A 23,174-nucleotide genomic window follows, 5' to 3' on the forward strand; every position below is an offset into this window, starting at 1 on the left:
GTCACAATAGAGACTTGGCTGAGACAAAATCTTGTAACTTTTTCTTATGCGTGAAGATGATTGTCAACATAAAAATTATAATAATGCTTATGTTATATGTAAAAAATATGTTTCAATTGTATGAGAAAATTTTAATATAAAAATTAAAATTAAATAATAATATATCTAGATTAGGATTATATATCTTTTTATATTATTTTAAAAAAAAATTATTTGATCTACCAGTGTTTCATCGTCGGATCTGAAAGCTATAGTAATATCCCTCAACAAAGAAAAGTAGATTCATCTCTTATTCTTTTCATATCCTTTATAGGAGCATTATAAATGAAATAGGGACTAAGAAGAGATAGAAAAAATCTATAATATCTCAATATATAACTTAGTGACATATATTAAATATTTAGGAAGTTCTGTCTATGAGAGCATAAAGTCTAAGATAAGTAATTAGGAGAGTCTCTTACTATGGTGAGCAATCGTTCTCATAGGGTCGATCGACGACCCCATTTATTGTTGCGATGTTTCACTGTACGATTGTACTCACACGCTGACCAACCTTCACCAATGACCCCATTGCCTATGGTCACCACCAGCGTTGCGTGCGATCAACACATCATAGCCATGAGTCATGCAATGCAACCCATTGTCAATGCCATCTATCGACCAGTGAGCCCATCACAACATACTCCTTTAACGTAGCTCGCAACATAACCAACCCCCGATGATGCTATGTGAGGGTGTATCGCTCACAGACTGTCATTCACAATCATAGCCACCTTCACCGTCGATCAAGGACAGTGCCCAATATGGCTATTGCATGCAACCAATGTTATCGTGTTATCGTTGCATGTGCAATGCCGCTTATAACCAAATCGTTATCGCGTTATTGTTGCATGTGCAGTGTCGCCTATAACCAAATCTTACCACCATAGGCAATAGCAATGCCATTACCCATGGTGGCAATTATCGCACACAATGATGTCGTCACAACACTTTCGTTGCCTAGGCTACTACACACATTAGTAACAATGCATAGTCTTTGCCCACGATCGGAATGGTGACCAACGAAGGTCATCGCCCTCAAAGTGCTATTGTCAATAGCAACCTGTCGATGATAGCACGTTGAACAAATACGAACAACATATTCTGTCATGGTTTCACCTATGTTGCTAGTATATAAGAAACACAGAGGAATAAATTCAAAGATCAAACAAGATGGACATGATAAGCAAGCATATCGACAAATAGATAAATTATTCAAGCATGATACAATCATAATCGGATCACATTTTTGTAAGTGAATGGTATTAACAAATAAATCTAAATATAAAATAAACTTGATATATTTTTACGATCTAAGATATTTGATTTCAAAATATGATTGATACAATTGTAAGTATAAAAACTACAATCTTACTTGTGTTATGCGAAAAAAACTTTAATATCATAATTAAAATCAAATAATGATATATTAAGAATATGATTATGTATCTTTGGATACTATTTAAAAATATTTTATTTGATATGTAAGCACACCATTGTTAGATCCGAAAGATACAATGATACCGATCTATAATGAGAACTAGACTCATATGTTTTTTCTTTTTCTATCCTTCACAAAGTCACTATAGACGATAAATTAAAGACTAAGAAAAAATGAGAGAGAATTTATAATCTTAGCATCGAGTCCCTAAGAGATACTATCTATTTAAAGATGATAACAAATTGTCTAGATAAGTATGTATAATTTAAAGTCATATCTATTTATAGACTATCACAAAAGATAATTAGGATAGTATTTCATAATTAAATTTTCTTTCTATTAGTCGGTATTTCATAGTATTTCATTTCTATAATATATTTTACCTAATTAGATATAATCATACAAAGATATCATAAGATAATAACTCTTAAATCCTTTTGAGTGAACTATATTTTATGCCATATAATTTTTTTCAAAAAGTTCACAAAAAGCAAGGAAAAAAAAAAAGAACACTTCCACTGTCACACAAGAAAAGAACTTAGCCGACCAGGTAAACGGCGAAACCCAGCAGCAACAGCATCACATAGTTGTGATCAGCAACTGAAATGAACGAACCAGCGCTTGCATCTGCAGCTGAAGCATAGTTTCCGGTGGCCGTATTTGTGGTCAAAACTACAACAACCCAGTTGCCTTCCTCAGCAATCCCGATTCCGGCATAGCTGCTGTCGTTCAGCTTCTGGTTGTATTGAGACTTGGTGTAGTTGGCCAAGACAAGATCAGGCGCCAAGTCCGGCACACAAGTTGGCATTATGAACCCGTCTCTCGTCACCGTCGCGTTTAGATGACATGCGGTCAAATAATCAGGGAAGTCGGGGAACTGCTCCTCCGTGCCGGGAACAGTATCTGATCCAGTGGTGTTGCTGCAGTCTTGGCCTTTGAATGCTGATGCAAGCTGTGCAGCCAAGCAATCTGCATTCTCGTTCTCTGTTAGTGATGAAAGGTTGAGGGAGACTCTGTAATCGTTGATACCTCGAAGAAGCTGACCGGTTGTATCTGCGAAGAAAGCGAGTATTAGGAAGCTTCCATCAGAAAAAGTACTGCAACCAATGAAATATATGTTGTCATTAAAGCTAATAGTTTTGAGTATTATATTGTCATTAAGCTTTTCAAGAAATCATAATCTTTGCTTCTGCAAAATCATAAGAAGATTTCCTGTCTCGAGAAGTTTTGATCGATAACTAAAGAAATCTTTGTTTGAGATGCTCATGAGCTCGAAGGTCTTCTCTCTGTGTTATGCTACAGATCTAGTTCATCCCCAATTTGGTCACCAGCTTCATAATGATCAAACTGTAAGCAGATTTAGAGCAATGAAAATGCTACATCCAACTCACAGTCAACAAGTCCCCTTTTCTGCGTAAATCTATAGATCTGTCTCATCCCCTACCTCGAAGAGGAGCCTCTAATAGAGAGCAGAACAATTCCATGAACTTCTATTTAGACAGGAAGAAGGGAATCTACTATCGATCTAGTGGGGCTTTGATGAAAGGATTGATTCCATTTCCCATACATTTCATAACGTAACCATAAAGAAAGAAGCTTACCACCAGATCTGGCTGAATCAAGCAGCAGAGCGAGGAAGACGAAGGAGAGGAGGAAGATCCCGAGGCCCATCTCTCACTGCCTCCTCAGCCACCCGCCCTTCCCTTCTTCCGCTCCCTGAGAACTCGAGAACAGGAAGCGGAGAAGGAAGACCAAAGCTCCTTTTTCTCGTTCTTTATTCACACCATGCTTTTCCTTTTCCTGTTCTTTAAGCCAATTTCACGGTGGAGGGTTGCTGGCGCGGTGTCCTTTTTCCACCAGCTGTCAGGAATTCACAGTATGTACGGCATTCTTTTCTACTGTCTCATGGAGAAATTTGCTTGGTGAGCCGAAGATTAACCACCACCTCTACGCAGGATCAGCGACCTGAATCAGTGAACAAAGCGAGCTCCGTGAGCTGCTGAGCTTAACCACTGCTTCATGGAATGAGATGTTGACCTCTAACCCACAGCGGTTGACTTCTTTGTGCATCTCTGCGTCAATCTTCGCTCACAGAAGCGGCACCGACAAGATCTGACTAAAGATTATGGGTTAGGCCAGTCCATAACCCACCCACTAGTCTTGAAGAAGAAATGGGCTGCTGAGCCCACTCGTCTTGGACTACAAACAAAGATTCACAAAGCAAAAGAAGTAATGCGCACACACGAAGTGCAGAGAGAGCTGTAGCAGACTCGAAGCAAGTACCGAACGTCGTTTACTTTGGGCAGGCTGACTGCCACAGCACAGCCTGCATCGACACATTGTTTATTCCTCCTCCTTGTACACACAGAGTCTTGCGGTGATTTATAATGGCCGGTGGCCAATTATGGTGCTGACAGAGTGCCGTGAAAGCCTCGCCGCCAGATGCCATGGACTACACAACTGTGCGGATCCGCAGGTTTCCCATCATCCTCTGTCTCCATTAAAAGCGGTGGGAGAAGACTCGCAAGAATCAGAAGCGGAGAAGACGAGGGAGGGGGGCAGTAGCAGTAGCAATAGCAGTAGCAGCAGCAAGGAAAAGAGTGAGGGCCAAAAGGAACAAGATGCATGTCATCTTCCCCCACGGCAAAAGGACTCGGCCTCTGCTTCTCCTGTGAATGTACAGTATCCAACAGTGTCTCTGGTGCACCTTTTTCGGATTATTCAAAAGGCATATCTCATTGGTCACCAGAAACAATTCTGGATTCAAATTCTCCTTCAAAATAAGAACAAGGAAAGAAAGCATCATCACTAGTTCCAGACATCCTATCTATTGCTTCTCTCATGTTTCAAGCGACAACATAGATAAATGACACCGAAGATAATCCAAACTTATCCTAAAATTGACTTATATTTTGTCCAGCTTAATAAAGATAGACTTGGCAGTCAGTCAGCCACAGGCTTTTCTTATTTGTTTGTTTGTTTGATTGATATAATCCAAGCACTCTGCCATGTACTTCCAGCCTTTTCCTGTGGATCATGTTCTAGACCGAGCATTAAGTATGAACAAAACGAAGAGGCTAAAGATTCTCTCGCTGTGATCAAAACATTGATTAGGTTGCGTGATCATGACACTAAAGAGGACAACTGTTTTATAAGAAGAAAAGTAAAATAAGGTGAGGAACAAATGTATAATTCTCTTTGTCCCCATCTTTTTATATTACCATCAAAGATTGGGTTGAAGAAGCTGGTGAGGAAACGACAACCGAGCATCACAAGGCATCAACTTGGCTTGTCAAACGTGTAGCCAAAGCGATTGGGATTCTTTTGTCTTCTCTCCCTTGTACAGAAGCTAAACACACACTTTTTCCATGAAGGATCAGAATTCCCACACTGTAGCAGATGATTGGTGCGAGCTGATCAGACCGTTCTACTGGATCACAATCTATCAGACACTCGAGCAGAGGAGAAAGGAGGAGGAGGAGGAAGAAGAAAGAAGACAAAGTGGAAAAGGTCTAAAAGAGCATGCAGCACACGTTGAGCCACGTCCAACCAAAGGACAAGGCAAGGCACATGGGGGCGCACCATTAATGCTTACGTGAAGCATCCTTCTCCCCCTCCCCCCTCCTCCCTTTAATTAATGTGCTCTGTTGATGCATCCATCCATATCACGTCCAACCCGTGATCGTCCTCCCACCCCATCCATCCATCCATCCATCCATCATCTGATGTGTGCACTGTGTGTGCATCATCCCATCACCATCACATCCCTTTGGCTCGACGTTCTTTCTCTCTCTCTCTCTCTCTCCTCCTCATCGCGATCTTAATTCATATCATCGCCAATTCAAGCTTAAGCCCTTCATCAACCTCAACAGGGGTCCGTAGAAGAAGCAGAAGAGGTTTCGGTGAGAGAGGGAGAGAGTCGATCGATTCCTCGTTTGAGTTGATTGAAGTGGATCGAATCCTTGTACGAGATGATTAAGGATCCCAACTTGCATGTATGCATGGCTTCTAATTCCTTCAAGGAGGATGTGTTGTAACAGCAGCGTCTGTACCGTTGACTTGTGACGTGGATTATTTGAGTTGACCCCCGACAAAATCTACGCCAAAATCCCAGCCTCGGTCAAAAGGCCTCCCCGTTTTGGTTCCGGAATCTCCATCCTCTACGCGTGGGATCTTTTGCTTGTGCCAATGACACTTTGGATGTGAACGCATGATGGGAAATAACACAGCTTCAAAGAAGAAAACCTTCTTCCCCTTTTTTCCATCTCTCTCTCTCTCTCTCTCTCCAAAACATGGGTAGTAATGAGTGCATGTCACATGCATCAACTGCATGATTCAAAGTCGATCATGCATGACAGGTCAAGTCGATGTAGATGACAACAGAAATCGAAGTCATTGGACCAAAGCAAGAAACCTTTAGAATAAACAACACAGAACAAATCCTATGCTTCATCAATGTCATCTACCTTTGTCGTTCATGTGGAACAACTTGTGAGAACATAAACTACTCTCCACCAAACCCATGACAAGTAAACAATCTGGATTATTCCGACTAACCCAAGTAGTAAATGTTGGGTTCCCAAGAAAAAGAATGTGCGACGGCCCCTAAAGTCACCACAAAGCGAGCACTTAGGGATGGCCATTATGAAGAATCACCACATTGGCAAAGCCATTCCCGTTCATCCAATTGAATTATTCGGGTTTACTTTGACTTGGCGCCCTCTTTCGGACAATGTGATCCCTACCACAAAAGAAAGCAAGGCACTCCCATCCCTTTCTACATGTGAAGACAAACGCTAAGGGTGACGAAGGAGCGAGGGTGGCATTTTGGTTGGGCACGTCAACACGATGCCCATTAAAGAAGGAGGAAGACAACAAACACAAGGTTGGGGAATGGCGATGGATGGGGAGGTCTCCATTTGTGGGGTCGAGTAAAGGTGGTAGGGCTGCCTTCTTTTTGTCGTGGTGTAGCGTCTTCGCTTCGTCCTCACGCAGCAAACTTTTGTCTCCTTCTCCCCCTTCCATTCCCCTCTCTCTCTCTCTCTCTCTCTCTCTCGGTATGATTGCAGAAGCTTGCCGACAAAGGTCTTGAGTTGTATGTTCACTGTACATAAGTTTCACAAAGGTTGGATGGTATTGGACATACATATATGTATACGTCATCGAGTCTATAAAGAACAAAAGAAGGGTCAATATATTATAGAATAGGATTATGTTTTACATTGAAGAAGGGAAAAATGAAACATATTCTTCTCTTCTTCAGAGGTTTCCCACTGACCCTAAAAGGAATTTTAAAATGGATGTGAACATTTGGACTTTTGTGGGAAAATTTTGAACTTTTGTATATTATTATTTCACCAGTATGATTTTAGCATTTCTTTTTTCTTTTCCAAGGCTATTGTTTCCACAATTTGCAATATTCATTATGTAATTTCTTGATATATGTGTATGTGTATAACACTACAAATAAAAATTTCATATTGAGAAAAAAATAAATATTTTAAGCTCAATCTCTCATCAATAAAAATTCATTTTTTTGACTATTGGACCACATAAATGAAAGGAGGCCATGGCAATATTTAACCCATTTTTCAATTAGATTAAATTATTTATATGGTATATATATATATATATATATATATATCCCAGTGACTGAGTTTTGTACACGTGGCAGTCCACTCTGCCGAGAGCCTCCTCTTTTGATGATTTGATGTGAGTTTGATTGATCTATTTATGAGATCCAGCGGTGGACAAAAGACCCATTGTGATTTGAATTGAAAATACAATAAAAATAAAAATAAAAAGGTATTAAACATGCCATGCATAAAATAAATAATAATGTTTATGTAGAAGCCACCAAATTGGACCCCAAAAACCGCATTAATCGACAAATAGTGTCATTATTTGTCGTTTTTGTGACGCAGGTATCGCACTGATGTCATGCTGACATGGCACGATACATTGCTGACGTGGTATGCCTATTGGGGATTCTTTATTATTTGTTTCCCTTCGGCCGCCCCAATTTGTCGTCTCCTGCGTCCCTCACTCGCGACCCTTTGCCGTTTCTTTAACTCGCTCTCTCTCTCTCTCTGCTCGCGTGCCCCGTCCAACTTCTCCCCCTTAATAACTTCATTCTCCCCTCACCTCCTCCCGTCTCTTCGTTCCTACCCACATCGGTTTCTCCCTCCGTCGAGGATCTCTCCTGGCTCCATCTTGGTGCTTGGATCTCGAAAGGTGGTTCCTTTGGGCGGGATCGGGAAGCTGCGCGGTGGAAGGAGGTGAGCGGCGCGGCGGGGGTCCGTGGAGGAGCAGAAGCAGCGAGTTCGCGCGTTCGGGAGCGAATCGTTGACGGTTCGATCCGTCAACTTCAGTTCACGAGGAAAAAGGAGAGATTTTTGTTGGCTTCCGGCGGGGCTCGTTTTGGCTCGGCTGGTTCTTCTCTTGTTCTTGGCGTTCTGTTTCCGGGTGCGGTATCGCGATGGCGGGAAGCAACGAGGTGAACGCCAACGAGTGCAGGGTATGGACCCTCTCGCCTCCCTCCTCGCTTTGGATTTGGTGTCAATGTTCCTTCTTTTATGGAATCTCTGCGCCCGTGCTTCCTGTGCCGATGATGCGATCGGTGGTTTCGCTGCTTTTTGTTCTTCGCCAGATTTTGGGGTGTATCTTGATTTCCGTGTCCATTCGGTTGGTTAAAGGTCGGATCTTTGATCGGCTTCAGTCGTTTCTCCTCTTGCATTTGGCTATTTTCTGTTCTTTCATTCGCTTGATGGGGGGACGGGGGTCTTTGCTTCGGGTTCGTGCATTCCGAAGCGAAGAAGCTTTGTCGATCTCCCATGGGCTCTATAGAAATCGCGAAAAGTTTGGATCTTTTGGCGTTATCCGAGGAGGAAAACAGTAAAACCAAACAGAAACCCTATTGATTCTCGCTCGCTATCTTCGTCTCTGTCCTCGATTCTAATGAAATGACACATGCCCTGAAGCTCCCAGGAAATCCCTCCCGGCAATTGCAAAAAGTTTGAATCTTGCTTCCCTTTCACGGCCAATTCCTGCCGTAAATGAAGACAGAGAAACCAAGAAGGACGCCTCCTCACCCTCTTTCTTGATTCGGTGTTTTTTTTGGCTTTGATTCCCTCGCAGATGGTGGTTCCCCTCAACACATGGGTCCTCATCTCCAACTTCAAGCTGGCCTACAACATGCTGCGCCGCCCCGACGGAACCTTCGACCGCCACCTCGCCGAATTCCTCGACCGCAAGGTCCCCGCCAACGCCGCCCCCGTCAATGGCGTCGTCTCCTTTGACATCCTCATCGACCGCACCAACAATCTCCTCGCCCGCATCTACCGCCCCGCCCCTCCGAACCCGTCCCCCGCCACCACGCCCCTCGCCGACTTCCACCGGCCTCCCTCCCCGGATCCCTTCCCCGTAATCATCTTCTTCCATGGCGGCAGCTTCGCCCACTCCTCCCCGAACACCGCCATCTACGACTCCCTCTGCCGGCGCTTTGTCTCGCTGTGCGGAGCAGTGGTTATCTCCGTCGACTACCGTCGCTCACCTGAATACCGGTACCCCTGCGCCTACGACGACGGATGGGCGGCCCTCAAGTGGGCTTCCACCGAGCCATGGCTCCACGGCGGCAAGGACGCCAAACTTCGGGTGTTCCTCTGCGGCGACAGCTCCGGGGGCAACATCGCGCACCACGTAGCCGTAAGGGCTGCAGAATCCGGGATCGAGGTATCCGGGAACATCCTTCTCAACCCCATGTTCGGCGGCAATCACCGGACGGAGTCGGAGAAGAGATTGGATGGTAAGTATTTTGTGACGATCCAGGACAGGGATTGGTATTGGAAGGCGTATCTCCCGGAGGGAGCCGACAGGGACCACCCAGCTTGCAACCCCTTCGGTCCCAATGGCGTCCCCCTCGAAGAGCTTCCTTTCACAAAGAGCCTCGTCATAGTGGCAGGCTTGGATCTTGTTCAGGACTGGCAATTGGCCTATGCCGACGGGTTGAAGACGGCCGGCAAAGATGTGAAGCTCGTCTACCGGGAACAGGCCACCATCGGCTTCTATTTGTTGCCCAACACTGACCATTTCTACGAAGTAATGGAGGAGATCAAGCACTTTGTTACCTCTAACTTATAGTCCATGTGCAGCAGGAAGAAGAAGGAGCTGTTCTATCATCTTCCTATGCCTGATTCCATTTCCACGAGGTTGGAAGATGGTGCTAACTCTATAGGTAACTTGCCTTTCTTCCTTCTGCTGGTGCCTTCAGTGGTATCTGTTGGACACCAGGGTGTATAGTGAGTCAAGTCCGGGAAGATGGATACAGCATGTAACATGGATCTTGTGTTGGTATAAAGATGCCCTCCTGTGATTCCTTTCTTTGCATGTAACATTGATCAGAAGAGAGAGGGTTTTGGATCTTCCTCGGTCCATTTCTTGGGAGGAGAAGCCAACAGGCAAGGCAGCCAGTGGCTTCTTCGCCTTGGTTTCCAAGTACATGGCCACCACTGGGACCTGTGGGCACTGTTGCTTGACTTCTGATGCCTTCTTCTTCCTTGACAAATGGTTGTTAGTCGGCTCTCTCTCTCTCTCTCTCTCTATTCTTCGCAGGAGTAGTAGTTTAATGCACGCAGTCCATATTCCATCCACAGTACTTGGTGTGATATGATACATACATATTGGTCATATAATTAGGTGCAGGGCAAATTATTATTGTCCTTTGGACTGGACAACCTTTGTCTGCTTCCAATGGCAGGGCAGCCCTGTAAGCCATGCTGGCTACATTTCCTCGTTACCAGTCAATAACCAGTCCTTTTCAGAGTTTTATGTGTCACTGTTTACTGCAAGTCCCAACAACAAGAACAACAACAACAACAGCAACAGAAGCCTGCTCTGCTCATTGCTTCAATTGTAAGCAGCAAATTGGAGCACGTGGAGTGAGAGTACTTTTGTTGACGTGGTTGTCAAAGACAAGAACCAAAAAGTCAAAAGGAAAGGGAGTGCCAGATGTTCTCCTCATCCAAAACAGATTAGATTAGGTCAATTCGAGGGTTCCTCCTCTCTCCAAAACTCTACAATTTAAATCTTATGAAGTTGATTGGGATAATCTCAAGTGTTGGGGATCAGTCGTATCCATCTTCATCAAGTATGCCATAACCAATCTTCTAATCACGAGTGGTTTGAGAGCCTTCAAGTTTTCTCTCGGGAGCACCCACTTCGGTATCACTTCGTCGAGTTTGGGATGGGATCTCAACTCCACGTTAGCAGAATTTATTCGGTTCGGGTCAACCTTCCACGTTGGGCTCGGACGTGATCGCGTCCGATACCTCATTCAGAGACGACTATGGAAACCACCAGAGGTAGAATTGATTCTGGAACAAGCGTTGCATTTTTTGGATTCCGAGACATTTCATTTCTTGAGTGTTGGGAGATAGCTAGTCCTGTCAAAAGGTTGTTTCTTTGTGTCATGCGTCGTTGAATACTGAAGTCGTTTTTGGCTTGTTGGTGTTATCTCCGGGGTTTATCATCATCAAGAAGGTCAATGTTGGGATTGAGATGAAAAAGGAGCATTCTTGACTAAGATGGGCTGAAGAAGACCATCCGAGGATGGGTCATGGCATGGGCACGTCCGACATGGATACCGACAAGAACGACACTATGCGTGTTGGTGATGCTGCTTGCTCCGGTATGGAAATTGAGATCTTTTATCTGACCCGCCGATTGCTCCCATGTTCTTGACCAGTACTTGTCTGTCGATAGCCCGTGGCTTGTGGACAGAATGGATAGCCGGGCGTATGTTTCGCAGTTCTCGGAGATGGTTCACCGTTTGTGGTTGAACTCCAGGTGCTTGCTGGAATTACTGACCGATATATTCATTGCAAAATGGCATCTGTTCATGTGTCTAACTTTTCATGTTTGTCGGTTGTGTGATAGGGAAGCCGTGTGCTAATATACAATGTTGATAATGAGTGGAAAGTGGGAAGAACATCCGTGCCAAAAGCTTGAGGTGGACAATTGCCGATAGATCTCTTTCTCCAGATCAACGATACATTGTGAGTTCCTGAAACAGTCTTAGTAAAAGCTTCCGGTTGCATTGCTTTAACTGTTTGTGCCCAAAGAATAATTGTTCCGTGCCTTCTTCTATGGATAGTTGATGGCCAGTGGCAATTCTGAATAGATCAAGATTTTGTTGCAATCATTTAAGGTTTAGACATTCTTGTATCCCAGACCACTATCCCAGACCGCTTGGCTGGTTGTTCTTGTATACATGTGAGGTGAGTAATAGTGAAGCGGCAGAGGTCTTTTGAGTGGCGGTGCAGAGGTGATAGGAGTACTCTGGTGGGGAGAGAGAGAGAGAGAGAGAGAGAGAGAGAGAGAGAGAGAGAGAGAGAGAGAGAGGTTTGAATCCTTGTGAAGGTGATTTTCTAGAATGGATTCACCCCCTCCTTTATCCTAAATTGGAAGAAAAAAACAGCACCAGATAGAATGTCACCGTGACTGGTATCCAATTGGATAATAATATTCATGCCCTTTTTTAGCATGACTAATATTTGCATGCATTCCAATTGAAATCTTGTTTCACTTGGGCTACTTAGAGGTGTCCAGATATCTCAGTTTTCTGTATATATTATGTTCATTGCTGCGATGTGAATCTTTAGGATTTTACATCCAGTTAGTACCTGAACTGTCGATGCTTACGAGATTGTGTCTGCTTACCTCGACCTTTATCAGCATCATTAAACTAGAGTGATTTGCAGAAGGAGCTTATGAAAAATACTATAATTTGCGACAAATGTAATTATTTGACATCTATAATGTTGCAGTTCAGATACTTGCTAGCTTATAATTTTGGTGAGGATTAATTAAATAACAAGCCTGGATCTTTTCCTACTATCAAGTTTAGAGCAATATCGCTAGCCAAACTACTCATTTTATTCTTCTAATAAAGTTTTTCTTTGGTGACAACCATCAAAAACCTTTCTCAGATATTACAACCCTGAGCTTAACTAATGTTGTCGAAAGGCTATATCATGAACTTCGTTAAACTTTTATTATATAGATGGAAAATAGCACTTGAAATTTGTTGTCTTTGTAAGACATATATCAGTTTGCAGATGAGTCTACTGTGGTTGTCGGTCCACCATTTGTCATGTGATTACTAATGTTGCAGTAGAATTTCAGAAGAACAGTCATAAAAGGACAATGATTGACCATATCACAATTCCAAATTAAACCTGTAAATTGCTATTTACTGCTTTGGGTAATTGATACTGTCTCATGAGAAGGCTTAAGCCTATTCAAACTTCTTTCTTGAATAACCTAAAGCATACATGCCTTTATTTTTGTGATTATTTTTATATTGCTGACTTAGCTGTTCCCATTTATTAGATCCGAAAGTTTATTTCTTGATTCAGAATTCACATCATCCTTGGTTATTACAGGCATAATCAATAAGTTGGTGGCTGGATCATGGCAATGGTATTATTCCCCTTCATTCCACCTTGGCTTGATGGTGAAAGATCCAGTTTACAGAAAACACACAGTAAAGCATCCATCAGAAGAATTTTCAGATACAACTCTTAAATGATAGTGCAACACCTCAACTTGAATCAAATGAGCACCCAAATGTCTTCTGTATAAGCTATAGTTGGTGATCTTTCAATTATTATGACAAAGTTCTTTAGGCAATCAGAGAACTCAATTGACATTCTGAAACAAGATGCTGGTGAGAGTGTTCATGTAAGATGCCTTCATTAACATCCATGGAAAGAGTCCACAGTGTACTACCAGACCTGGTGGAGCTGCAAACTCTGGGGGAAAGAAATTATACAGCCTGTTCTCTCTTAGGGAAGAGCATGATTGATACGTGGAGATGAAAAGGTTTGGAACAATCACAGCAATTCATTCGGCAGCAAGTATTCTTCATGTTGTTCGATCTCCTCACAGATGTGTTTCTGGTGTTTGGATATTGCAGGTGGTGTTCTAACATGCCACCTCGGTTACGCTGCTGAATCCAACCAACCTCTTCCTACAGATCCAAAATGTCACTGAGATCTCAAAGGCATCAACATCACCCATGGATGCACTGAAGGGTACAAAAATCACAGATCAATCCACTTGGTCATATCAGCTCGACCGGACCAAACAAACACCAGTGGATCTCGTACCGAATCCAACGAAAGATTGACGAGGATTTGCTCACATCGGACTTCTGCAAACGACATCAATATACACGGCCAAAGCTCGTAATCTCTCTACACAGCAACTTACATTATCTTACAATAAAGCATAATTAAGGAGAACAACATGACATTACCGTCCTTAAATCCCCATATATATATATATATATATATATATATATATATATATATATATATATATATATATATATATATATATATATATAAAATTGTTCGTGCTCTTCTTCCACAACCCAAAATTAATAAAAGAATTTTATTATTACCGTATGTTAATAAGCTACTTTTTTATCGTAGTAATTCTCTGTAAGTCTTCGGCTGACTCGATCGTGCTTGCTTGGAACAGGCGGTGATGGTGGTCACGAAGGGGCGGATTAGCTTCTCCAGTTGGGGCACTGGTCGACGGGGCGCATCTTCTGCGTGCCGGCCTTGAGCGGGCAGGGCGTGTCGAAGGGCGGAACCATGCAATTATACTGCAGGCAGAGGGCCGCGCCAACGGGGATGGCAGCTGCCGCAGGGCCGAACTCGATCCCTGTCAGGAAGTTGTGCTGGAGGTAGAGCAGTTGCATCCCGTTGCTGAGCCGCTGCACCAGGCGGCTCGGAACCTCCCCGGTGAACCGGTTGTTGTTGAGGTACAGGCGGTCCACGCCGGCCAGCTGCGGCGGAACGGATCCCCACAGCCGGTTGTAGCTCAGGTCTACCACCGGGATGACCACGTCTCCCTGGGGCACCACTCGCCCGGAGAAGGCGTTGCGCTGGAGTTGGAGAGCCTCGAGCCGGAGTCGGAACACGCATCCGGGGATGGGGCCCTCGAGCAGGTTGGAGCTGAGGTCCAGGAAGTTGAGGCGGGTGAGGCGGGGGAGCACGGCGTCCACGCTGCCGGTGAGCGCGTTGGAGCCGAGGGCGAGGTACTGCAGGGAAGACGGCAGCGGCGGGATGGGGCCGGAGAGCTGGTTGTGCTTGAGGTCGAGGCGGAGGAGGGCGGCGGAGCGCGGGAAGCGCGGGATTGGGCCGGAGAGCTGGTTATGGCAGAGGATGAGGTTGGAGAGTGCGGAAGCGGCGGTCAGGGCGGGGGGAACAGGTCCGGAGAGCTGGTTGTAGCTGAGGTCGAGGGTGCGGATACGGCGGAGGGAGCCGAAGCCGGCGGGGAGGGGGCCGGAGAGGAGGTTCTTGCTGAGGGCGAGGAATCGCAGGCCGCTGCAGCGGGCGAGGGCGTCGGGGATGGGGCCGGTGACGCGGCCGGGGACGAGGGACAGCTCGGCGAGCGCGGAGAGGCGGCCGAGGGCGGGGTCGAGGCGGCCTTGCAAGCCCGGGGAGCCCGCGCGGGGGTCACCCAGGGCGAGCGCCACCACGCGGTCCCCGGCGCAGAAGACGCCCGGGAAACCGCAAGGGTCGTCGGTGAAGTCCCACGCGGAGAAGAAGTCGGACCCGGGCATGTCCTCCAGCCGCTTCCGCACGGCCTGCAGCGCCAGGAAGTCCACCGGGTCCAATATCCCCACCACGCCCTTCGACGACGCCACCAGCAGTAGCAGAAGTAAGAGACCCCCCAAGAAGCAGCACCGCAACGCCATCGTCACAACCATCACCGCATCGGCTCTGTACAAAGTCTGCTCTGCTTTCCTTGGCTCCCCTCCTTTCGACCGCTCCTTTCCTTTCTTTCCTTGAGCTGCAAAGGGGAAAAGAGGGGGTTTTAATAGAGAAGACGGAGGGTTCACGGTACACCCTTTCTACGTTGGCCTGCTGGCTTTCTCGTGGGGAAGGGCGTGAGCACTTTAATGGCGGAAACCGTAAAGAGCGAAGACGTGGGGGAGAAGCCTCCCTCTCTTTTCTATTCTGCGGTGGGTTGGTTGCCGGCGAGGGTCTCGTGTCCCAGAAGATGGTAGTAATCGATGCTGGCTTGAGGAGGAAGGGGAAATCGATGTGGGTACTCGATGCCTCCTCCCGCCTCTGCAGCGAGCGGAGGGTTCTTTATCGTCGTCGTCATCATCATCGTCATTATAAGCGTGGTGCGGGGTTTTGCCTTCTAATTATTGTCATCTTACTGGTGGTTTTGGTCCGGAACAATAAACGGCTGTCCGAGGCAAGTGGTTCGGGGGTCGGTGGTGCGGTACGGGGAACAGAGGGAAGGACACCTCAGTGGCCACGTCAGACAAGGGCGTGGCGGCCATGTCGGAGTCGTCCTTGGAACGCCACGTGCCGGTTGCGCTCAATTCGTACAGAAAGGCCCTCGTCTCAGGTGGGAGATGTCTTCTTCGTTCGACTGACTGCAACTCTGAGACATGTCATGTGACGAATGTGGGGCTAAGGCAAACCTGGTGATCAGATCAGCCGACCGAGAAGACGACAATAGAGTGTCACGTCGATGCGGTGGCCATGTTTGCGGGGGAGAGTCTAAGCTTGTACGCGCCACTGGCAATTTGCCCCCGGGAAGATGGTCCATGATATGTGCGTCGGGTAGCACGCAGCAAACTAACTGTTCGACGTAAGGCAGCCAGTTTCCAAAGAGAGTGGCTTTACTTCTTCGTTCCCATCGTGTTTCAGATGTCAGGAAGGCCTTGTCAAGTATGGTTCGTCTTTGGGGCCGACTGATTCCTGGCCAAGGATTGATTCCCTTTCTCGTTCTGAGGATTCCTGGCCAGCGAATGCGAACCTTAAGTTACCACACAGTGTGTTGTCACAGAAACGAGTAACATAAAGCACACAAGTCTTGATAAGCAACAAAGTCCAGCTTGTAAACATAGAAAACTAGTTTGAAGTTTATTTCACCACGAAGAGGAAAGTGAATCGCCCTTGAAACTAATTAATGGTGAATACTTGTGTAAATGTAAACAGGAAGAAGAGCTCATCTGTGGGAAGCACGTCCAACTACATGAACTAAAAATCCATATCTACAGAATGTACAGTGACCGTGGTGGTCTAGGTGGTTGGATTGGCAGACCTTTTGCTTCCATCTCCATAACTAAAAATGCATTATCTACCTTTGATTGCAAAATGAGAATCAAATAGAAGGAGCAAGTGTAGCTGTAGAAGTACATGTCGATAGCTTCCGGTTTGTAGGTTGTTTCAGCCATCCAAGATAGAAATTTGCTTGTAGAAAGACATCGTATGATGAAGCCACCAACTTCCACATCATCAACCTGTTCCACATCATCAAAAGGTAAAATAATTGACACAGAAAATTTAGATTCAGTGCTGAACAAAAGATCTTGCAAGTTTAGGTTCACCTTCTTCGCTGAAGGCAAATATACCTCCCACCATGTTGTCGTCGTCCCCATCTTCCTCAGGCTTTTCTCTCTCGCAGTGGCTGCTGTTGCTGTCTGCATCTGTTACAGCTTCAGTCAACTCGCGGCAGTCATCGCGTTCCGATACTTGGCAATAACCCTCATTGAAATATTGGGCAAACTCCACTGAATTGTGGGAATCAGATCTTTCAGCGTGTTCCATGTGGGTGTTTGTAGAACATGCCTTTTGAACTTTACCACTTCCTTTATCGTTCATAAAGTCATTATCTACAACCAGTAATCTACCACTACATGACAGGCTACTTGATCTTGTCGACACACCATCAGTGACAGAGTCATCCTTGACAGAATAGCTGCTATTGGTGTCTTCTGAATGAAGTCGGGTGCAATCTTTAACGGAGTCCTTTATTGGCAGTGTAGTGGATGCTTTGGATTCTGATAATGCAGGAATACCTTTGCTGATGATTGAAGGCGAACCGTGACCAGATTCATCAGCTGTAGTCTTCTCTATTGCCTGCAAGCTAACAGGTTCACAAGATCCTGTTTCATCAAAATCGAGCAAACTTTGTGTAGTTCCTGACCCTAGAATAAACATTTAGGGATTAGTAAGTTTCTGATTACCAAATTCCATATCAAAGTTTCTTCAAATTCAAAACTTTTACTTACCAAAATCCGATCCACATGCAAAAGATACAGGCTTAAACTCATCTGTAGCTTGGAAAACCCCTGATGATGAAGTTTGATATCTACCTCCAACCCTGAAAATGTAGATCATGTAATGGCCAGGTTGTATCCTTGGTTAGTACTCATTGCTTATTCTGATATTGACTCCAATTATTTTCCATTTTGTTGGGTTCTTCAAGAGTCAACGCTCAACCCAAACTACCAAAATGGTGTCAGATATGTAGACGAGTAACAAATAACAGAAACAAGACTCAGAAACTCAAACTATTGAACATGATTGGCAATTTGAAAAAATGAATGGGATAAAGTCTGTACCTATCATTCCAGCTGGATTGGATACAGCGAAATTGCTCAAAAACAGGAAGTAGATCCTTTCGCCTTATTTCTATCTCATCAAAAAATAAATTTTCAATCTCAATCTCTCCACCATCTTCTGTAAAACCTTCACTAGCTCTTGATGGATTCAACACACAAAAACAAATCTATGATAAAAAAAAAAGATTAGATACATCATCAAACAACTTGGAGAAATTAGTCATTTTTATGAACAGCTCAGAAACAGAAAAAATGACCACCTTTGATTTCTGCCATATCGGGATCTTTCCCGAGTTAATCTGTACCTCTGCATTTGAAAGGTACCAGTGGAATCTTTCACTTCTTGCCGACTCTGCTCCAGGTACACTGCCAGTAGTCGACATGGAACATGAAGTTTCATTATCTTCACTATCTCCGGAATCCATAACTGTCTCACTAGTTTGCTGATCATTACAGAATATTCTGGAAATATCTTCCTCTCTCTCAGGCCAATTCAATCTTCTGCAGACATCCCACCATTGAACTGGCTCAGCATTTACACGTAAATCATCATCTTGAAGTTGCAACACAGAAGTAGGTATTGTTTTCGAGCTTCTATCACAAGGCTCCACAAAAGAAGATGGAAGAAGTTTGTGTTGTATGACATGACCAGATGGAGAGTAAACTAGAAGATGCTCCAACGAGTTGGCCTTGGAGGGACCCCGTGGAGTGTCATGATACAAAGAATTATGAAACACAGCAGCAACGGCACCTGATGGTACAGATATCTTGCCTGCTGCAGAAGCAGCAACATTGCTAACAGTGCTTAGCCAACCAGAATTAGCATTTTTAATCCTACTAACTACAGAATATGTAATTGGAGGTGGTGGTTGTTGTAACTGTTGATGGATCATGCAACAGGAAGCTGCCCACCATGGCGACGTGAGATTAGGAGTAAGAATCGGTCCATCATGGATATTTTGCGGTTGAAGGCTAGCATCACCACCGAAAGGCGATATAACATATATGTGGCAAGTTCCCCGGGATGAAATAATTGAAATCCACTGACTATAATGACTAAATGAGATATCCTGTATGACCTGGTACAAGAAAAAAAGAAATCCATCAAATATACTAAACAACTGACATGTCAGTTGCCCTACAAAACATTATAAAGATAACTCTTAGATTCATACAGCCGCTGTTAGCCCACGATATAGTTTGTAAAGATGAGCATGTGATGATGTCCAATCATAATGTGCTGAGATAGAACCATTATGTACACGGGTAGGCATAATCCGGAAAATGTTTATATTGTGCCCATGTATTGAAGCTGTAACCAAAAGGGTACCACTTGGGTCAAAACAGAGAGCAGATATTGGACTGGTGTGAGCCCTAAATTGTGAAATGACATCCTTCGAAATGAAATCTTTTATAACAACCTGCATAGAACCATTACAAATAATTAATTTATCCAAAAAAAAGACCATATGATTTCAAATCCATCTGCATTAATATAAGAGGAACATATCCAACTTTGATAATATACACACCGTTCCTGCATTGTCAGGTTCAGTTGGAAGTCCTGTTGGTGGAAATCTTCCAGACCTGTTGGAATGTGGTGACAAAGGAGAACTAGAACCATCAGGAAGTAACTCCTGACAATATTTTGAGAGAGTTTTGTAACCTACATCTCCCAGATTAAGAATTCCAGCAGCCAACGTTTTACTAGATTCCATTGCATAACGAGCAACTAAATTTCCACTGCTGGGTGAAGTTGATGGGCTTACGCTTGGAGAGGGAGTAAGATTTTGAGGACTAAGGCGGCCTGTACTTGGTACAAGAGGGTTATTGGAAGCGTAAGCTAACCACCTAGGACCAACAGCCATCGGACCATAACCAATGTTAACACCAGCTGTTCCTTGTAAAGGATAGGTCAGAACACTGAACTTGTTCTCGAGAGTAACAGCATCAAAGCAGTATATCTGCCAAAACAAAATTCAAGCAATCAGAAAAGATAAATCATTATGTTGAATCCCATATCAACATGATACTAAAAAATATAGTACATTTCCTGCTTACTTGTGCAGCAAGCGCCACAGCAACTATTCTAGGACTGCACCGAATCATATATACAGCAGAGCGGAATCTCAGAACATGAACATAGCTATGATATTTGAGTGAGTAGAACCTAACAACTGAAGGAGTAGTGATACTATTTCCTGCCTGAGGTTCATTGACGCTCTCTCTAATTAATGCACTCAGACGGCCACCTTGGACCATACCTGTGCCATTGGTCTCATCACCAGCAACAATCAAGAGCAAAGGATGTGAGGCTCTGAATCCTTCAGTAGCTTCAGACATCATTGGCGTGGGCTGCATCTGTAAAAAAGTAGCTGGGCCATCACGCTTGGATACCAGTTCGCAGACATTAGAGGCATCCTCCACATCAAGCACTTGAAATCCATTAGAATAACCAAGAAGTAGAACATTCTTGAAGGAAGATGGACTAAGCTCTAGTTTATCGAAGCCAGCCCATAAAACCTGTTAGAGAAATAATTGATTATGATCAAAATGAAACACAGAAAATATATGGACGATGTTGTGGATGATTCTGGTGACAATATGTTATACAAAAACGGCTTAATAATGCCCAATAAATGAAATATGTTTACTAACCAAATATAGCATAAATAAGGTAAACTAGTCAAAACTACATAACCACAGTTACATATGCCTCATAGTTCATTTTCTTATGCACAATTTAAATAGTTAATATAATCAAACTATTCAAACTAAGTGCACCTTCACAAGCCTCCCTAATATCCCTCACTCTCTTCACTTTCCGAAGCAAATTACCAGCACAAATAAGTTCCTGTGTAAATCTGCTTTTGCATTTTCTACTATTACACCAAATATATGGAAGGCTGCTATGTATATCTTTAGTTACCAAGTTAACTAGGCCAGTTTGTTGTGGAACCTCTTCATCAAAGCTAGGAAAAAATATAGTGAAACTTTTGCTTTTTGATGGCAGTAAAAAGGCTTATAAGAAATCCACTTCATGGAGTACTTTTTTTATAATTAATTAATTAAATATATAGGGTGAACAGTGAAAATTAAGCCAGTGCATGGTGGATTGACACTCCACTACCATGACCACTTGGTTACAACTGCCCTTAATCTCCTCTTGTGGTTAATATACACCAACTTTTAATTGTAAAAACATGCAAAAGTACTTTGGCAATACTATAACGTAGAAAAATGAGTTTATACCCACCAGCTTATATGTACCAAAACAGTAGCAGCAGCAGCACCACCAAAACTCAAGATGACAATAAGTTCCAACTTGACAAGTTGTATTCATAGTGCCACATGCCTAGTAAAGAATTTTGAAAAGAACGGGCAAGCAACCAGTGATCCTATTCTCATTGGAAACTGGACCTACCTGTAATCCTACAACCAAATCAAAGTAATTACTATGGTTTTTCAACCAGGATGTGAGGCACTAAGATTCCAATAGTTCAGAGTAAAAATATCACCTACTCTTGCATTAATAAACTTCATCAAGACCGAGATCCTAACTCTAATAAGACTAGAATAATTTAAACTAGTAAAACAGGACTTTTCTTCTAAAAAATTCATAAAAATTCTCATCTGGAGGAACATCTAGATCTTTTCAAACTCAAATCCCATTGACGCAGCAATATAACTAATCCAAAAACTCCCCTGATTTAGGATCTGTAATCTATTACTCAGAATACCAACAAGATAACTAATCCAAAAACTCCCCTGAACTAGGATCTGTTATCTATTACTCAGAATGTGGTTCTAAAGCCAGTAATAGTATTTATCTAAACAAACAATGATAAAAAAATGTAACCTATATATTGTTTGGACTGAAACCTGTTACTCATAACCGAAGCTTAGCCTCCATTGTGCTTTAACCCAAGGGTTAAAGTTATTGTACATGTAAGTTTCCCAGGAAAAAGTAAAAGATCTCAAGATTCTTTTACTGAATATACATGTCAGTGTCTAAACTGTGCAAGTTGGCTCCTTATGTGCCATAAGGCTCAAGAATTTGAAAACAGCATCAAGAATGAGCAGCATGCAAGTGTTTAGTTTCCCTGACACGAAACAAGATGCTTTTGGCCAACAAAAGTATCTATTTAAGATGGATAATCATTTACATTCTCCCTTCAATTATTTTTTACTTGTTCACAAAAATGAACCATAAACTCTTCCATCCTCCTGGGTCGTCGTTCCTAATTAAACTCTAGGTAGGAAAAACTGTTCCTCGGAAGCATTGACAAACCCAGCAGTTGATATTAAGAAGCCTGAGCAACAAACCTAGAGAATCAAGAAGCTTGAGAGAGCCATAGACCTAAGTCCTATCAAGTACCGATCATGCATCACAGTTCATTCCATGAAAAAAAGTAATCACATAGCAGTAATGTCATCGCAAGCCAAATTGAAAACAAGACTGTCATCCAACACGGAAATCAACATGCCATAACGCCTCTCTTCCGTCCAAAAGCAAGCAAAAGGGGAGATATGTATTTTCGATAGCAACCTGGTCCTTCTCATCCTCAGCCGGCACGGCGATGGATGCGGCGACGGACGCCCCGGCGGATCGGACGCTGCTCGCGACGGACCCAGCGTTGGAAGACACGGTTTTGAGGCACGACGAGATGATCCGCAGCGAGCTCGGCAGCAGCCCGCTCTTAACTCTCCCCTTCCTCATCCTCCCAACCTTCCCACCTTGCACCTCCTCCTCTGTCTCCTCCTCCTTCTTCTTCTCTACCAACAACCGCCCACCGCCGCCCCGCCGCCCATCGCCGACTCCCACCGCCGATGATCAATACCATCCGACTCCAGCGCACGCCGCCCTCCTCCTCCTCCCAACAATCTATGCTTCCTGTTCTTTCACCTCCTACCCTCAAGGTTTGACTTCATCTCCATCGTGATCATCGTCTCTCTCACGTTCACGACTCGCCCCAACTCACAACCAGCAAACTAAAACTAACCCAACCCTCTCCGTCTGCCTTTTATAATTATTATTATTATTATTTATCTCTTCTCTCTCCTCTCTCCTCGCTGTTCTCTCGCTTTCGTGTTCGCTTATCCCTCCCTCCTAATTAATGATGGTGAATCTGGTTCCGCTGAACCGCTGGTAGTCGTTAAACAAGGGCACCCTCAAGGTGATCGGGTCGGATCATACGGAAATCCTCCGTCGGATGTGTATCGCTAACCGGGCATCACCCGCTAACTACACATTCT

The 23,174-nt window shown here is 44.0% G+C and overlaps 4 protein-coding genes across 4 annotated transcripts; 1 reads left to right on the forward strand and 3 right to left on the reverse strand.

Moving 5' to 3' along the window:
* Positions 1 to 1,915: 1,915 nt before the first annotated feature.
* On the reverse strand, positions 1,916 to 3,414 carry LOC103987950 (uncharacterized GPI-anchored protein At5g19250). The gene is made up of 2 exons (XM_009406426.3): positions 3,082 to 3,414; positions 1,916 to 2,533 (listed from the first exon to the last, which is right to left on the reverse strand). The coding sequence occupies exons 1-2, from the start codon at positions 3,149 to 3,151 to the stop codon at positions 2,019 to 2,021; spliced, it is 585 nt and encodes a 194-aa protein (XP_009404701.2). The 5' UTR covers positions 3,152 to 3,414; the 3' UTR covers positions 1,916 to 2,018.
* Positions 3,415 to 7,576: 4,162 nt separating this feature from the next.
* Positions 7,577 to 9,859, forward strand: LOC135614937 (gibberellin receptor GID1C-like). Its single transcript, XM_065112828.1, has 2 exons — positions 7,577 to 7,997; positions 8,618 to 9,859. The coding sequence occupies exons 1-2, from the start codon at positions 7,959 to 7,961 to the stop codon at positions 9,617 to 9,619; spliced, it is 1,041 nt and encodes a 346-aa protein (XP_064968900.1). The 5' UTR covers positions 7,577 to 7,958; the 3' UTR covers positions 9,620 to 9,859.
* A 4,060-nt stretch (positions 9,860 to 13,919) lies between these two features.
* Positions 13,920 to 16,268, reverse strand: LOC103987954 (probably inactive leucine-rich repeat receptor-like protein kinase IMK2). Its single transcript, XM_065112827.1, has one exon. The coding sequence runs from the start codon at positions 15,258 to 15,260 to the stop codon at positions 14,052 to 14,054; it is 1,209 nt and encodes a 402-aa protein (XP_064968899.1). The 5' UTR covers positions 15,261 to 16,268; the 3' UTR covers positions 13,920 to 14,051.
* Positions 16,269 to 16,452: 184 nt separating this feature from the next.
* LOC135614936 (autophagy-related protein 18g-like) lies at positions 16,453 to 22,912 on the reverse strand. The gene is made up of 9 exons (XM_065112826.1): positions 22,468 to 22,912; positions 19,980 to 20,441; positions 19,451 to 19,882; positions 19,094 to 19,339; positions 18,179 to 18,997; positions 17,919 to 18,085; positions 17,586 to 17,677; positions 16,902 to 17,501; positions 16,453 to 16,814 (listed from the first exon to the last, which is right to left on the reverse strand). Exons 1-9 carry the CDS (start codon positions 22,636 to 22,638, stop codon positions 16,810 to 16,812), a joined length of 2,994 nt encoding a protein of 997 aa, XP_064968898.1. The 5' UTR covers positions 22,639 to 22,912; the 3' UTR covers positions 16,453 to 16,809.
* Positions 22,913 to 23,174: the final 262 nt, after the last annotated feature.

Source organism: Musa acuminata, chromosome BXJ2-6, assembly GCF_036884655.1.
Source record: "Musa acuminata AAA Group cultivar baxijiao chromosome BXJ2-6, Cavendish_Baxijiao_AAA, whole genome shotgun sequence".
Lineage (NCBI taxonomy): Eukaryota > Viridiplantae > Streptophyta > Magnoliopsida > Zingiberales > Musaceae > Musa > Musa acuminata.